Here is a 16,007-nt window from a genome sequence, read left to right as displayed (position 1 = left end):
CAGCCTCTGCCTCCTGGGTTTAAGTGATTCTCCTGCCCCAGCCTCCCAAGTAGCTGAGACAACAGGCACCTGCCACCAAGCCCGGCTAATTTTTGTATTTTTAGTAGAGGCAGGGTTTCACCATGTTGGCCAGGCTGGTCTTGAACTCCTGACCTCAAGTGATCTGCCCCCCTCAGCCTCGCACAGTGCTGGGATTACAGGCGTGAGCCACCACACCTGGCCGGGGCTGTTATTTTTTGTGGGGCAATCACACCTCCTCTGCTGTGAGGAGGTGACCTCTCAGCAGAGACCTGGAGTGAGCCATGTAGGTGTCTACTGTCAGAGTTCTAGTCATAGAGAACGGCACATGTAAAAGCCCTGAGTAGGAATGTATCTGAGAGTAGGTGACAGAGGCATAGTCAGGGGGCCAGCATGGCAGGTGCAGGGTGACCTAGCATGAGGGTGGAGAGAGGAAGCTGGGGCAGGTACACTGAGAAGCGTGTGTTCTGTACAGCTGCAGGTGTATGCAGATAAGAGTGGGGGAGTGGCATGATCTGCCTGGGGCTCTAGCAGGATCCAGCTAGCCATGTGGAGACTGGATGGTGCAGGGCAAAGGTGAAGGCAGGGAGACCAGGAAGGAGGCTCCTGAAACAGTCCAGGCGGGAGGATGGTAGCTGGACCAGCGTGGGGACCATGAAGGTACAGAGCCATGGCGGCGGTACTCCTCATGCAGTTTGAAAGTAGAGTTAACAGCATTTGCTGATGGTTTGGATGTGCAATGCAAGAGGAAGGGGGAGGAACTGAGGATCATGTTTAGGTTTTGGGCCCAAGTGTCAGGCTGCAGGGAGATGCCGCTGACTGCGATAGGGAGGCAGGGTACCCAAGGCACATACTGGACTCGAGCACACACATCTGCGCATGTGGACACACGCACACGCCAGTTACCCGGTGGGTCCCTGGCCCCTAGGGAAGCTGAGGCAGGCAGCAGTGCTTCAGGCACTCACCAACACCGACTATGACGAGGGGCGTGTGCTCCCAGCGGGCCAGCAGCAGGAGGTGGACCAGGTTGTGGGCGATGAGGCTGAAGCACAGGATCACAGAGCACCACTCCTGGAGGCGCTTGCCTGCAGGGAGCAGAGGTAAAGCAGTGAGACGTAAAGGCTGGAGGGTCAAGGCCAGGCAGAGTGTGGCCCCATGGGAACTTTTCTTTTCTTTCTTTTTTTTTTTTTCTGAGACAGATTCTCACTCTATCACCCAGGCTGGAGTGCAGTGGTGCCATCTCGGCTCACTGCAACCTCCACCTCCTGGGTTCAAGCAATTCTCCTGCCTCGGCCTCCCGAGTAGCTGGGATTATAGGCGCCTGCACCACACCCGGCTAATTTTTGTATTTTTAGTAAAGATGGGGTTTCACCATATTGGCCAGGCTGGTCTTGAACTCCTAACCATGTGATCCGCCTGCCTCAGCTTCCCGAAGTGCTGGGATTACAGGTGTGAGCCACCGCACCCAGCCAGGAGCTTATCAACTGTGTTCAATGCGTCTATATTGCCAAACACAAGCTGAGCTTACAGACTCCCACAAAGGATTCTGTACCCATTTCACAGATGACGTCACTGAGGCCCTGGCCAAGATCAAACAGTCGGGCTGGATGAATTAAACCAAGGAAGGGGCCCTTCAGAGAGTGGCCCAATTCTTTGACAGACAGGACCAGAACTCTGCTCTCCTGGGCCTCTCTGGGCTCTCTCTGGAGATGCCTAAGGGAACTTTAATGAGCTTCTTTTTCTTTTTTTAAACTAGAATCTTTGTGGCTTCACTTGTCCCCTTTTGCAGGTATTTGGAGGCAGAGGCTACAAACAACCTTTAATCCTGGTGGCTCACACCCTGCCCAGTCTCCCTCAAGCAGGCTCCAGACAACGAGTCAGGAATTCATGGACAAATAGGGCTATGGGGACAGTGGGGCTTCTCAAAGTACGGCAGGTGGGCCAGGGAGGCAAAGCTTCTGATTCCCAAGAGGAGTCAGAAGTCAGGCTTTGGGTGTGCAATCTGTTTAAGTGTTGCCACATAGTTTTCATAGACACATGAGTTCAGACAAGCTGATTCACTCACTGCAGCTTTGTTTGTGGTGTCAAAACTTGGGAAATAACCTAAGTGGCCGTTGCCCGGGGATTGGCCAAATGAATTCAGTCCACATCATCTCTGCAGCCAGGAAAACGCCTGGGCAGTTGTCTATAAGTGGACGTGGAGAGACGCCCAGGACATCTAGGTAAGCGCAAAAAGCAAAGCGCCAAATAGCAACCATTTATGTTAAAAAAAAAAAAAAATCTATATAGTTAAGACTGGCTTTTCCCTTATTCCCTTTAAAAGTACTAGCATATTACATTGTTTTCTTTTAATCGTAAATTAAAATAAAAAAATAAAAGGGGGCCATGTGCGGTGGCTCACACCTGTAATCCCAGCACTCTGGGAGGCCAAGGCAGGAGGATCATTTGAGACTAGGAGTTCGAGACGAGCCTGGCCAACATGGTGAAACCCCATCTCTACTAAAAATACAAAAATTAGCCAGGCATGGTGGCGGGTGCCTGTAATCCCAACTATTTAGTTATTTTAAAACTAAAATAAAAATAAAAATAAAATAAATAAAAGGGGTTAGGCCCAGTGGCGTACTCCTGTAATCCAAACACTCTGGGAAGCTGAGGCGAGAGGATTGCTTGAGCCCAGGAGTTCAAGACCAGCTTGGGCAACACGGCAAGACCCTGTCTCTATTAATAAACAAACAAAACAAAAAATTTTAAAAATTAAAGGAAATATGGCTGGACGCAGTGTTTCATGCCTGTAATCCCAGCACTTTGGCAGGCCGAGGCAGGCAGCTCACCTGAGGTCAGGAGTTTGAGACCAGCCTGGCCAATGTGGCAAAACACTGTCTCTACTAAAAATACAAAAACGGCCGGGCGCGGTGGCTCAAGCCTGTAATCCCAGCACTTTGGGAGGCCGAGACGGGTGGATCACGAGGTCAGGAGATCGAGACCATCCTGGCTAACCCGGTGAAACCCCGTCTCTACTAAAAAATACAAAACACTAGCCGGGCGCGGTGGCGAGCGCCTGTAGTCCCAGCTACTCGGGAGGCTGAGGCAGGAGAATGGTGTAAACCTGGGAGGCGGAGCTTGCAGTGAGCTGAGATCCGGCCACTGCACTCCAGCCTGGGCGACAGAGCGAGACTCCGCCTCAAAAACAAACAAATAAACAAACAAACAAAAAAACAAAAACTAGCCAGGCGTGGTGGCAGGCACCTGGAGTCCCAGCTACTCGGGAGGCTGAGGCAGGAGAATTGCTTGAACCCAGGAGGCAGAGGTTACAGTGAGCTGAGATCACGCCATTGCACTCCAGCCTGGGTGACAAGAGCGAAACTCTATCTCAAAAAAAAAAAGGCCAGGCGCGGTGGCTCATGCCTGTAATTCCAACACTTTGGGAGGCCGAGGCGGGCAGATCACAAGGTCAGGAGATCGAAACCATCCTGGTTAACACGGTGAAACTCTATCTCTACTAAAAATGCCAAAAAATTAGCTGGGCGTGGTGGCGGGCGCCTGTAGTCCCAGCTACTCGGGAGGCTGAGGCAGGAGAATGGCGTGAACCTGGGAGGTGGAGCTTGCAGTGAGCCGAGATTGCGCCACTGCACTCCAGCCTGGGCGACACTGTGAGACTCCGTCTCAAAAAAAAAAAAAAAAAAAAAGGAAATAAAAACACCATGTGGGTGACACAGAACATGTGACTAGGGTATGCCCCAGGCAGCTGCTCTGTAAGGCAGAGAAGACCTTTAATGACAATAATTTGATCATAGGTGTTTAAAATGTACTGAGCAGTTACTACATGTCAGGCGTCTGCTGAAGTGATGTCCTTTTGCAGGTGAGAAAACTGACCACCAGAGTGGTCAAGGAAGTAGCCCAAAGCCACCCAACTAGTCAGCAGAGACCAGAATTCCATGGCCAGAGGTCTGGCTCCTAAGATCCTGCTCTCGGCTGGCTCCATCCTGTTCCTGCTGCCCCTGGTCCCTCCCTCTATTCCCCATCACCCTATCACCTTGATGACATTCTGGGTGAGGAACCCAGGTCCCCCTTAAGCAGCGGGGCCAGGCAGGTCCCTGTGAAGGGGTCAGGGCCAGAGCAGGTGAGAAGGGCTCCTCCCGTGTCCATCCTTTCTTCTTTTTAGGGCTCTGTGTATGCTGTTCCCTTCACTCCCTGTGCACCTGACACTGCTCCTGCTGATCTCACCCTGGAAACCTCCATCTCCAGGAAGCCATCCATGATGCCTCCTCTGACCCCACACTCCCCCAACACGAGGCCCATCACTCATGCCTGTGGCCTTGTCTACGTTTGCCTTCCCTACCTAAATGTGAAGTCGGGAGGCCCAGAACCATGTCTGGCTCACTCACCAGGGCCCTGACACTCAGTAAATGCTTGCAGAATGAGCATCTGGGAATGAAATTCCCAACCACAATCCTAACGGACAACTCCACAGCTTTGTGTCTGGGTGCCGCTCACCGACATACCTTGGGAAGGAAGTACTGTCATGATAGGGAAACTGAGGCTCAGGGAGGGAGAGGGCCTTGTCCAGGTCACACAACAGCAAGCTGCTCCTGACCTACCCCGAACCAGAATCAGGATAGCTGCCCTCCCCTGGCCTATGAAAAGACCAAGGCTCAGAAGGGGAAGGGGAGACACCAAGGTTACATCCCTTTGGCCCCTTTTGTACAGAGGAGGACACTGAAGCCCAAGAAGGCGAAGGACCTCAACAGAGGTCACATAGCAGAGGTCACAGGGGCCTAGATCTCCTGGTTTCCCAATTCTCAGGCAAGGGCTGTTTCCCTTGAGCCACGCAGCACCCCCACTGCTCGGCAGCTGCCCCAGCCTGGGGATCACTATGATCAGGCCCAGCAGGGCCTTCCCCTTTCTGGTTCTTGTTTGTAGCCAAGGCCCAGGGCTCAGAAGCAGAAAGCCCCGAGCGGCTGAGGTGGGAGGACATGGAGAGGCGGTGAGAAGGAAAGAACAAGTGAACCCTCCCGATGGACCTGCCTGCCTGCCCCACAGCACACAGGGACAGGAAGCGGGCAGAGCCAACTGCAACACAATCAAATAAGTTACCCTAACAATGGCTGACACCCACTGAAGCCTGTCATGTGCTGGGGTGTGGCCCATATTGGAGACGTTGCAAACTGGCTCCCTCTGACATTTTGCCCTCAGTTTTAAAAAGTGAACTAAATTTGAAAATCACGTAAAATTCCTAGTTTCCTGCTTCCCTCAATAACACAGGGTTCTGGCCACCCTAGGCCTGAACAGTAATAGCTGCCCCCATCCGATGGGATACGAGCTCCAGGTTCACCCTGGTCCTCTCCCTTCCCCGGGGTCTCACACTCGGTGGCCAGATTTGGTGGTGGCCCTGGCTGGGCCCCTGTAGTCATCTGAGTTTTTGAGCCCGAGGCACAGTCTCTCATTCAAGTATCAGCCCCTCAAGGAAGGAACTGAGTGATCTCATTTCCTAGACAAGGAAACTGAGGTTCAGAGCTGGGTTTGGATCCCAGACTCATCAATGAGACATGTTAGCCTGGATGTTAGGGGCTGTCCTGAAACCAGAGATGATCCAGCTCTCTCCCCAGGCCATGGAGAACGTCCTCCAAATCTGAATACTTTTCCGTCTAAACTCCATCTCTCTTTGGCCTCTGGAAGCTGGATCCTTCTGCAGACCAAATACCTTAATTCTGATCCATAAAAAATGCATACACAATGGCCAGGTGTGGTGGCTCATGCCTGTAATCCCAGCACTTTGGGAGGCTGAGGCGGGCAGATCATGAGGTCAAGAGTTAGAGATCAGCCTCGCTAACATGAACATAGTGAAACCCCGTCTTGACTAAGAATATAAAAATTACCGATGTGTGGTGGTGTGCACCTGTAATCCTAGCTACTCTGGAGGCTGAGGCAGGAGAATCGCGTGAACCCCGGAGGCAGAGGTTGCAGTGAGCCAAGATCGCACCACTGCACTCCAGCCTGGGTGACAGAGCAAGATTCCATCTCCGGGAGGGGAGGTAAAAACATACACAACGTAAGTAGCTTTCACTGAGCAACTAGAACATGCCAGGTACAGGGCTAAGGTGACCTCAGCACGCCTCATCACCTCCTGGGGCTAGGGACCCTCTGTCTCATTCTTCAGAGAGAGAAGCTGGGCCTGGAGAGGTGAAGGCACTTGTCCAAAGTCACTTGAGGGTTACCAAAGTCACAGCATGGACCATCAGCCTGGTAGGGCCTGTGGGGTCAACTGGCCTAAACTGTGTCACTTAACAGATGGGCAGACTGAAGCGGGGTCAGGGAATGTGGCTGCTCAGGACACAGGAGGCCTGGGCTGTCCTCTGGCTGTAATGCTGAGGTCCTGCTTTTAGAGCCAGCCCCTGGCTTGGCAGGGGTTGAAGATCTGAGCCAATAGTAGTGGCCACTTGTTGGCCAGAGGAAGGGCTGGCCTCGTGTGGTAGGTATGGAGGGCTAGGAAGAGCAGGGGAGGGCTGGGATCATGCCTTTGTCATCCTGCTTTCCAAGTGACAGGCTGCAGTAAAAGGCTTGGCGGGCCCAACTCTTCTGGTTCCAGGTAGAGGCAAGCCCCAAATAAGCTGAACTTCAAAGGGCCCCTGGCCTCCAGCAGACCCTCAGCCTCAGGGAAATGGGGGACAAGAGGTAAAGAGAAGGCGGGGATGAGAGACGGACAGAGGGATAAATATGAGATGAGAGACAAATAAGGAATCAGAGCCACGGGAAGATGAGAAACAGGCTGAGTGCCGCGGCTCATGCCTGTAATACCAGTGCTTTAGGAGGCCAAGGTAGAAGGATCACTTGAGGCCAGGAGTTGGAGACCAGCCTGGGCAACATAACCAGATCCTGTCTCTACAAAAATAAAAATAAAAATTAGCTGGGCGTGGTAGCTTACACCTGCAATCTCGGCACTCTGGAGGCTGAAGCGGGAGGATAATTTGAGCTCAGAAGTTTCGGGTTGCAGTGAGCTACAATCGCTCCACCGCACTCCAGCCTGGGTAACAGAGCAAAACCTTGTCTCAAAAACAAACCAAAAAAATGAAAGAAACAAAGATGAGAAACAGAGACAAAATGAGCAAAAAACAGAAGGCCCATCTGGGGGACTGTGAACCCCTGGGCTCAGCTTCGAGAGTACAGGCCAGGACTCTCACCCAGTACTCCTGACACCCTCCACCTTTCCCCTCCCCCGGTGCCAAGAGCCTCTGTAATCCCCAGGGCAGGGGGCACCAACAGTTAGCCTGGGTTGGGGACAGGTGGATCAAGGACTCTTCAGGCTGCACCCTTGAAACCTGGGGCACCTGAGAAGCAGCACACACACGGCCAGATTTCAGCTGGGACCTTTTGGGAAGTTGGACACCCGTCTCACCCTCCGGCCTGCCAAGCTGGCCAGGCCCTTCACAAATCCTGACATCTGGCATGAGGTGGGCTGCTGCTGCAAAACTCAAGCCTACAACAGGACCCTTCATGGCTCCCAGGTCCCGCAGGACCAGGGCTCAACCTCTAGGCCAGACAGTTGGGGCCTGCAGAATCAGGCTGCGGCTGCCTCCCTGCTGCACCTGTCACCATTCCCTCGGCCCCATGCTGTTCTGGTACAACTACTCAGTTCCCTATACACAGAGGCCCCTTCTCTGCCACCTGCCCTGCACACATGCTGTTCTGATGATCTGGAATACTCGCCCCTGCCTCCCACACACTCACCCCTGGCTGGCTGACTTCCACAGTGAATAGTAAGAACATAAGACCTAGGGCACCCGCTCCCTGCCCAGTCCCGGGTTCCAGGCCTAGGCCTGCTGCTGCCCGGTGCCCCGCCCTATGACCTCAGGCAGTCTCTCCCATTTTCTAAGCCTCAGGAAACGTTCCAACAAAAGTGGACTGGGTGCTCGTGAGGGGCCAAGCACTTCAAGCAAACCAAATAGGTTCAGTCCCTGTCCTGCTGGCCTTCCCATCAGGCGAGGGCAGATGTGGGCCTAACCCCGATCAAGGTGAGCTTTAGGAAGAGCGTGCATGGGGTGGGGGTTGGGAGGGGTTGCAGCCTCCTCCTCTGTAAATGGGGTTAATATCAGGGTACAGCTCACACAGTTGTAGTAGGGATGCACTGAGAGCAGATGAGGAACATGCCAGCACAGTGAGGGCTCAATCACTCGGCTATGTTGATTGCCATGATTATGACTGTCAACTGTCACAGTGCCAAACCACCTCCGGCCCCAGTAATCTCAAACATTCCGCTCCTAGAACCCAGGAACTTCTCCCACTCTTCCCTCCAGCCTACATGTGTCCTCCATGTTCCCTAAATATGACTGGCAAGCTCCCACCTCAGGGTCTTTGCATTTGTTGTTTCCCTGGTCTGGACCAACCCTTCTTCAAATATCCTCAGGGCTCCCTCCCTTGGCCCTTCCTCCCTTCAGGCCTCCCTTCAGGCCTTCCTTCGAATGTCACCTGCTCAGGGAGGCCTTCACGCCCCCTCCCTAAAATGTCATCCCGTCCCCAACATTTCAGGTCCCCCTCTCCTGCTATATATTTGCTCCACAGCGCTTGCCACCACTGGGCATGTGAGACAGTTATTTGTCAAGTTTATTGCCTGGCTATCTACTAAAATGCCAGCTCCATTTTTTCTTTTTCTTTTTTTGAGACAGAGTCTCGCTCTGTCATCCAGGCTGGAATGCAGTGGCGCGGTCTTGGCTCACTGCAACCTCCGCCTCCCGGGTTCAAGAGATTATCCTGCTTCAGCCTCCCGAGTAGCTGTGATTACAGGGGCCTGCCACCATGCCCAGCTAATTTCTGTATTTTTAGTAGAGTCGGGGTTTCTCCATGTTGGCCAGGCTGGTCTCGAACTCCTGACCTCAAGTGATCCACCCAATTTGGCCTCCCAAAGTGCTAGGATTATAGGTGTGAGCCACTGTGCCCAGCCAGCTCCATTTTTTTCTGTCTTGCTCACCACTCTGCCCCCAGAGCCTAGAACACGGGCTAGAAGATAGGTGTTCAACATGCATTGCGCCTGGTTTCTCATTTTATCAGGCCCAGAGGGGTCAAGTACTTCCCCAAGATCACACAGTGAGCGGATAGAAGCAGAGAGGCCAGTGGAAAGGAAGTTGGAGAAACCAGTTTGGCAAGTCTCCTCCCCTACCTCCAGGTCTGGAGGAGATAAGAGGCCTTGACTGCAGATTTGGGGCACCAGGCTGTCTGCAGACTGTGATTCAGGCATGGCTGTTCAGAGAGTGAAGCGCACTTGGGGAAACCAGAAATGGACAAATAAGCAATTGATCGTGGTGAGGTGGGGAGACAGCAATCGCTGGGGAGGCTCAGAATGCCTGGGAATGATTTGGGCTGTCTGAAAGTAGGCAGGGTTCACAGGAGCAGGCAGAGCTGGACACTAAAGAGGGAGGCCCTTGAATCCTTATCCCCAATTCCCAGGTGGGGAGTTTGAGGACCAGAGAGGTGAGGTGGATCCCCCACAGCAAAGGTCAGACTACTGTTAACAACAGGGAGTGCCTACTGAATGCCAGGCGCCGCACCACAGTGGACGATCTCATTTCCACTTCCTAACACAAAGGGGCAGATAAACTTTAACTTGCAAGGAAACCAAGGGGAAAAAGAGACGGAAAGTGGCTTGGACCAGGTCATACAGCTGAGTAATAGAGTCAGGATGTTAACCCTGGCCTACCTCCAGGAGAGCCGGAGGTTGTAAGTCCGTAGGCTGGGTGCCTTGGGTACAGGCCTGAAGAAACCATAGCGGCATGGACCAGGTGCCCAAGTCAGGAGTTAAAAAATCACATACAGAGAATGGAGTGGTCTAGGACCCAGTGAGGAATCGCAAATGGCCCATGGCCATGCTGCTTTTTAAGGAAGAGACAGCATGGAACCCAGACCCCTGAGGGTGGAAAGCTAAGGTGCTAGTGACCCAGACCCACTCCAGGCAAGGGCTGCGTGTGGTGCTTGGTGGCTGCCCCACAGCAAAAGGATGTCAGAATGTTTGACAAACAAAGCTTGATGCGATGGTGACACCTAGGCAGAGGTGCCTCCCAGTAACCTGAATCTGGAGTTCTCAAAGGCGCTTCCTTAACCCCTGGGGACACAGGGCCCTTCTGAAGCCAAACAATAAAACTCCTAAGGCTCAACATAGGAGTCAGAGAAGGTGGGGGTGCCCCAGCGTGCTTGCTGGAGCATATACAGTGAGCAAAGCAGGAAGAAGCTAGGGAGAAACCGTGGCCCCAGGGAAAGGGGCAGAGGGAGAGGTGAACTCCAACTTGTGATCTGGTCTGGGGAATATGGGGGTTCCAGTCCCAAGTCCTAAGGAAGGGGCTAATACATGGACGTGACGAAGGGGCAAGAGCTGGAGTTGGGGCTTTTGTACAGGGGAGCTTACACTGGGGTACGTTCAGTCCCTTCACTGCCTGGGATCCAAGAATATGGGTTAAGGACTGATGCTCCCCACTGGAGGGTTGAGGAGAGGATATCGGTCTGTAGCCACTGAAGCTATCACTAGGATGGGGTTTTGGGGGAAGGGTGTGGGGGGTACCGTGCAGCTGGAAGCCCCTGAGTTAGGGTTCCCTGGGCAGAGGAGCTGACATTCCCAGGTTAGGGAAGTGAGGTCATTGTCTGCAGCCCAGGGCCTGGGCTAGGGCACAGAGGAGGCACTAGGGTGTAGATTCCAGATTTGGGGAACCTGGGATGAGGTGTGACTTTTAGGGGCCTGAGGGCAGTGCTTATAGCTGAAGGGCAGCTTTGGGCTTGGACTGGGTCCTGCAGGGATGACGGCGTGGGGTTCTAAGTCTAGGAGCACTCTTCGCAACCAAGAATGCCCCGGGGCTAGGATTCCGTATCTGCGGGTCCGATGGGAGCTCCATTTGTCGCCCAGGAAGCTCATGGTAGTTTCTTGATCTGGGGAGTGTCTTTGCAGCCAGGAAACCCCGGGGCCAAGGTTCTGGCTTGGGTTTGGAAGGGACGCTGGGGTGGGGTCCCCGAACTTAGGGGCGCTATTTGCAAGTAGACACCCAGGCTGGAGTTCCGCATCTGGGCCCGAGGTTGGGGCTCCAATCTAGGGTCGCTGTCCACAGCGGGGGCTGGTGACCGCAGGCCTGGAGGGGGGCCCGGAGGTCTTACCTGGCGAGTAGAGCGCAGCCAGCTCGCGGGCCCCAGCGTGCTGCGCGCCCCAGCGGCAACAGGACGCCTCGTCCTCGTCCAGCTCCAGCTGCTGGCCCGGCCCATCCTCGGCGCCCGCCATGGCCACTCGCCCGACCGGCCCGGTGCGCTCTGCTGGCGGCGGCGGCGGCAGGGCCGCGGAACCGCGGCGAGATCACGCCGCCCAATGACCGCCCAGCGCCGGGCGCGGCGGCGCCGCGGGCGGGGTCCTCGCCCGGCCGCGCGTCACAGCCAATCGGGGCTCGCGCTGGAGCCGCGCAGGCCAATCGGATGCCGCTGAGCCGCAGCCAACCGCCGCGAGCCAGAGGCTGGGCCGCAGCTGGACGCAGCTGGGCGCGGAAGCGTGGGGCGGAGGCGCGTGCCCGCCTGACCCGCTCAGCCGCGGCTGGGTTCCCGGCTCCAGCCCACCTAGAGCTCGCGGCGCGTCGCCGCCCACCTAGGCTTCGGTTCACTGGCCCTTGCAGTGGGCCGAGGCTGGGCCCAGAAATGGGCATTTCTTGAGCCCGCAGCGTTAAGCGCCCACCGTGTGCAAGGGACGCGAAGGCAGGGCGCCGGGCCGGGGCGGAGGCCAGGGAGCGTTTGGCGGGTGCTTTGTACAATGCTCCCTGGCGAGGCCGATGGACGGTGGGCTGGTTTATCAAGCCCTACTGTGTGCAGAGGTTTCGGGGACCGTGCGTTCATCAGCTGTGTGCCAGCTCTGTGCTGTGCGCCCAAAGAGGAGAAACCTCGAGCCTGTCCCGCATCTTCCCCAGCTCAGGTTCTCCCGATGGAGAGGACAGTCAGCTAATGAAAATGACAGCTAGGGTCACTATGAGATTTGCTGAGCGCTTAATATCTGTCAGGCGCTGGACCAAGAGCTAGACAAGCAACATTTATTTGACTCTTAAACACCAATGGTATTGCCTCCTCAGAGAGCCCCACCACCACCACCCTGCTCAAAGGTGCCCCCTCCTCCAGTCACTGTGACATCACCCTGTTTTGTCTTCACAGCGCTTGTGGTGGGGATTGAGCTTGCAGTCCCTGTCTCTCCTATCAGAGAGCAAGCTCCTGAGGGCAGAGAACAGCTTTGGTCACAGCAGAGCCCCCGTGCCAAGATTGGGGCTGGCACATGGTAGAAGCTCAATAAATGCCTGATGAATGAATTAAGGCTCAGCCAGATGCGTTTAGTACTTCAGCAGATAAATGACAGCAGCAGGGATTTACCCCAGGTCTAACTGACAACAAAGTATGCAATAATTGCTCATAGAAATTCCATACAGGCTGGACGCGGTGGCTCACGCCTGTAATCCCAGCACTTTGGGAGGCCAAGACCGGTGGATCACCTGAGGCCAGGAGTTTGAGACCAGCCTGGCCAACATGGTGAAACCTTGTCTCTACTAAAAATACAAAAATTAGCCAGGTTACTTATCCCAGCTACTTGGGAGGCTGAGGCAGGAGAATCACTTGAACCTGGGAGGTGGAGGTTGCAGTGAGCCGAGATGGTGCCATTGCATTCCAACCTGGGTGACAAGAGTGAGACTCGGTCTCAAAAAAAAAAAAAAAAAAAAAATCCATACAGTGAGATCACATAGGAGCCTCCCTAGAGGCTGTGGAAGGTCCTGAGAGGTGCTGAGGGGAGCAGAGAGGGGAGGTAAGAGTCCCTTCCAGAATCCAGGTTCTCTGAGGGTTTAAGTCCTGGATTCCTGCACTACCAGTCACCCCAGGGCTGTTTCCTGAGTGTTCCTGCCATAGAGAGCCACTGTCCCCCACCAGGCCTATGCTCCCTCCGTTTCTTTCCCACACCTCTTCCCAGGAAGGAAAAGCCACCTTTCAGTGGCAGGGATGGGTTGCAACCCAAGTCCTGGTGAATTCTGGTGAAGCTGGCTGGTTTTGCATCATGTATTAACAGCACAGTTAATCCAACAGTTGGATTTTTTAACCCAGGAGCTTAAGGCTGGAGGGGGGGTTTGGTGGCTTTGGTGGGGGCTGGTTGTCAGATTTCAGGTAAACACCTTCTAAAGCTCTCTACTCGCATCCCACAGCCTCCAAACAGGGTAGGGTGGCTGGTTACTGCTGGTGTCCAGAGACCCTCACAGTGGCCAGCACCCAATGGTTGATGGACAGACTGCCTGAGATAACTCATTCCTTCATTCTTTCACTGAACACATTTATTAAGCACCAACCCGACCCAGGGAAACAGCAGGGAACATGGCAGAATCCCTGCTTTCTTGGGAGGTGGGGGTGAAGGTTAGGGAAGTCCTGTTTAAGAAGATGACATTGGATCCAAGACCTAAAGGGCATGGGGGAGCCGGTTACTTAAAATGAACTGGGAAGTCCCTTCCCTATGGGGTTTTGAGTAGAGGAATGACATGATGACATGATCTGACTTACTTTTTCTTTTTTTTTTTTTTTTGAGACGGAGTCTCAAGCTCTATCACCCAGGTTGGAGTGCAGTGGCGTGATCTCGGCTCACTGCAACCTTTGCCTTCTGGTTTCAAGCAATTCTCCTGCCTCAGCCTCCTGAGTAGCTGAAATTACAGGTGCCCGCAATGCCTGCCTAATTTTGGTATTTTTAGTAGTGATGGGGTTTCACCATGTTGGCCAGGCTGGTCTCGAACTCCTGACCTTGTGATCTGCCCACCTTGGCCTCCCAAAGTGCTGGGATTACAGGCATGAGCCACCGTGCCCGGCCAAGAGATATAAATTTCATACCTTTTAAAGTATAAAGTGAACCCTATTAAAGTAAATTCCGTGGTTTTTAGTATATTCACACAGTTGTGTAATCATCACGACTATCTAGTTCCAGAACATTTTCAGTACACCCAAAAGAAACCCCATATCCATTAGCAGTTACTCCCTCACTTCCCTCTTTCCCCAGCTCCTGGTAACCATTAATCTACTTTCTACTTCTAAGGACTTGCTTCTACTGGACATTTCAATGTAATAGGATTATATAATTATATGAAGCCTTTTGTGTCAGGCGTCTTTCACTTAGCATAATGTTTTCAAGGTTCATCCATGTTGTAGCACATGTCAGAATTGCCCCTTTTTTTTTGGTAGCTCAGATTACAGGCGTGCACCATCAGGCCCGGCTAATTTTTTTGTAGAGACGGAGTTTCACCATGTTAGTCAGGCTGTTGTGAACTCCTGACCTCAGGTGATACACCTGCCTCGGCCTCCCAAAGTGCTGGGATTACAGGCATGCACCACCATGCCCAGCCACGTATATCTTTTTTGGAGAAATATCTATTAAAATCCTTTGCCTTGGCCAGATGCGGTGGCTCATGCCTGTAATCCCAGCTACTTGGGAGGCTGAGGCAGGAGAATCATTTGATCGTGGGAGGCAAGTGATCCAAGTGAGCCGAGACCACGCCATTGCACTCCAGCCTGGGCAGCAAGAGCGAAACTCCATATCAAAAACAAACAAACAAAAAAATCAAATCTTCTGCCTTTTTTCAAATTCAGTTATTGGTATTTTTCTTGAACTGTAAGAGTTATTGATATATTATGGCTATTAATCCCTTATCAGATATAGGATTTATGACATATTTTCTGTCATTCTGTTGGTTGTCTTTTAACTTTCTAGATCATGTTCTTTGACATACACTTTTTTTTTTTTAATAGGGTCTCATTCTTTCGTCCAGGCTGGAGTGCAGTGGTGTGATCATGGCTCACTGCAGCCTTGAACTCTCGGGCTCAGGTGATTCTCCCACCTCAGCCACCCAAGTAGCTGGGATTACAGGCAAATTACAGGCATGGGCCACCACGCTCAGTTAATTTTTTGTATTTTTTTTTCTTTTTTTGAGTGGAGTCTTACTCTGTTGCCCTGGTTGGAGTGCAGTGGTGTGATCTTGGCTCACTACAACCTCCTCCTCTTGGGTTCAAGCAATTACCCTGCCTCAGCCTCTCAAGTAGCTGGGATTACAAATGTGTGCCACCACACCAGTTAATTTTTTGTATTTTTAGTAGAGATGAGTTTTCACCATATTGGTCAGGCTAGTCTCGAACTCCTGACCTCAGGTGATCCAACCGTCTTGGCCTCCCAAAGTGCTGGGATTACAGGCGTGAGCCACTGCGCCTAGTCCAGACTTGATTTTTTTTTAAAAACTTTTTTTTTTGTGACAGGGTCTCTCTATTTGTCTCCCTGGCTGGAATGCAGTGGCACCGTTACGGCTCACTGTAACCTCAACCTCTTAGGCTCAAACAATCCTCCTACCTCAGCCTCCCAAGTAGCTCAGATTACAGGTACACACCACCATGCCTGGCTAATTTATTTTTTGTACAGATGGGGTCTCATTATGTTGCCCAGGCTGGTCTTGAACTCCTGGGCTCAAGCAAACCTCCCACTTCAGCCTCCCAAAGTGCTGGGATTACAGGCGTGAGCCACTGCCCCTGGCCTCTGAGTAGTACATTTGTTTTTTTTTTTTTTTTTTTGAGGCGGAGTCTCGCTCTGTCGCCCAGGCTGGAGTGCAGTGGCGCGATCTCGGCTCACTGCAAGCTCCGCCTCCCGGGTTCCCGCCATTCTCCTGCCTCAGCCTCCCGAGTAGCTGGGACTACAGGCGCCGCCACCACGCCCGGCTAATTTTTTTGTATTTTTAGTGGAGACGGGGTTTCATTGTGTTAGCCAGGATGGTCTCGATCTCCTGACCTCGTGATCCGCCCGCCTTGGCCTCCCAAAGTGCTGGGATTACAGGCTTGAGCCACCGCGCCCGGCCACATTTGTTAATTGATAAAGCTACATTGACACTCCATTATCACCCAAAGTCAATAGTTTGCGTTGGAGTTCACTCTTGGTGTACATTCTGTGGGCCTGGGCAAATGTGTAATGACGTGGATCCACCATT

The 16,007-nt window shown here is 53.1% G+C and overlaps 2 protein-coding genes across 3 annotated transcripts in view; both read right to left on the bottom strand.

Annotated features, from left to right (window-relative positions):
- The window catches only part of PEDS1 (plasmanylethanolamine desaturase 1), a 293,832-nt gene that overhangs the window by 18,976 nt on the left and 258,849 nt on the right, over positions 1 to 16,007 (bottom strand). Inside the window, exons 2-3 of one of the 2 annotated variants that reach the window (XM_050807481.1) lie at positions 11,146 to 11,306; positions 984 to 1,103 (exon numbers count right to left, since the gene is read on the bottom strand). In XM_050807481.1, the coding sequence (XP_050663438.1) occupies positions 984 to 1,103; positions 11,146 to 11,266 (241 nt within the window). In that variant the 5' untranslated portion in view covers positions 11,267 to 11,306. Of the gene's footprint in view, positions 1 to 983; positions 1,104 to 11,145; positions 11,376 to 16,007 lie in introns of those variants that run through there. The other variant, XM_050807480.1, reaches the window with a different exon arrangement.
- Positions 1 to 16,007, bottom strand: part of UBE2V1 (ubiquitin conjugating enzyme E2 V1) — a 167,219-nt gene that overhangs the window by 65,577 nt on the left and 85,635 nt on the right. The window lies entirely within an intron of this gene.

This window comes from Macaca thibetana, chromosome 10, assembly GCF_024542745.1.
Source record: "Macaca thibetana thibetana isolate TM-01 chromosome 10, ASM2454274v1, whole genome shotgun sequence".
Taxonomy (NCBI): Eukaryota; Metazoa; Chordata; class Mammalia; order Primates; family Cercopithecidae; genus Macaca; species Macaca thibetana.
The sequence above is the reverse complement of the archived record's forward strand: the minus strand, read 5'-3'. Positions and strand labels throughout refer to the sequence as shown.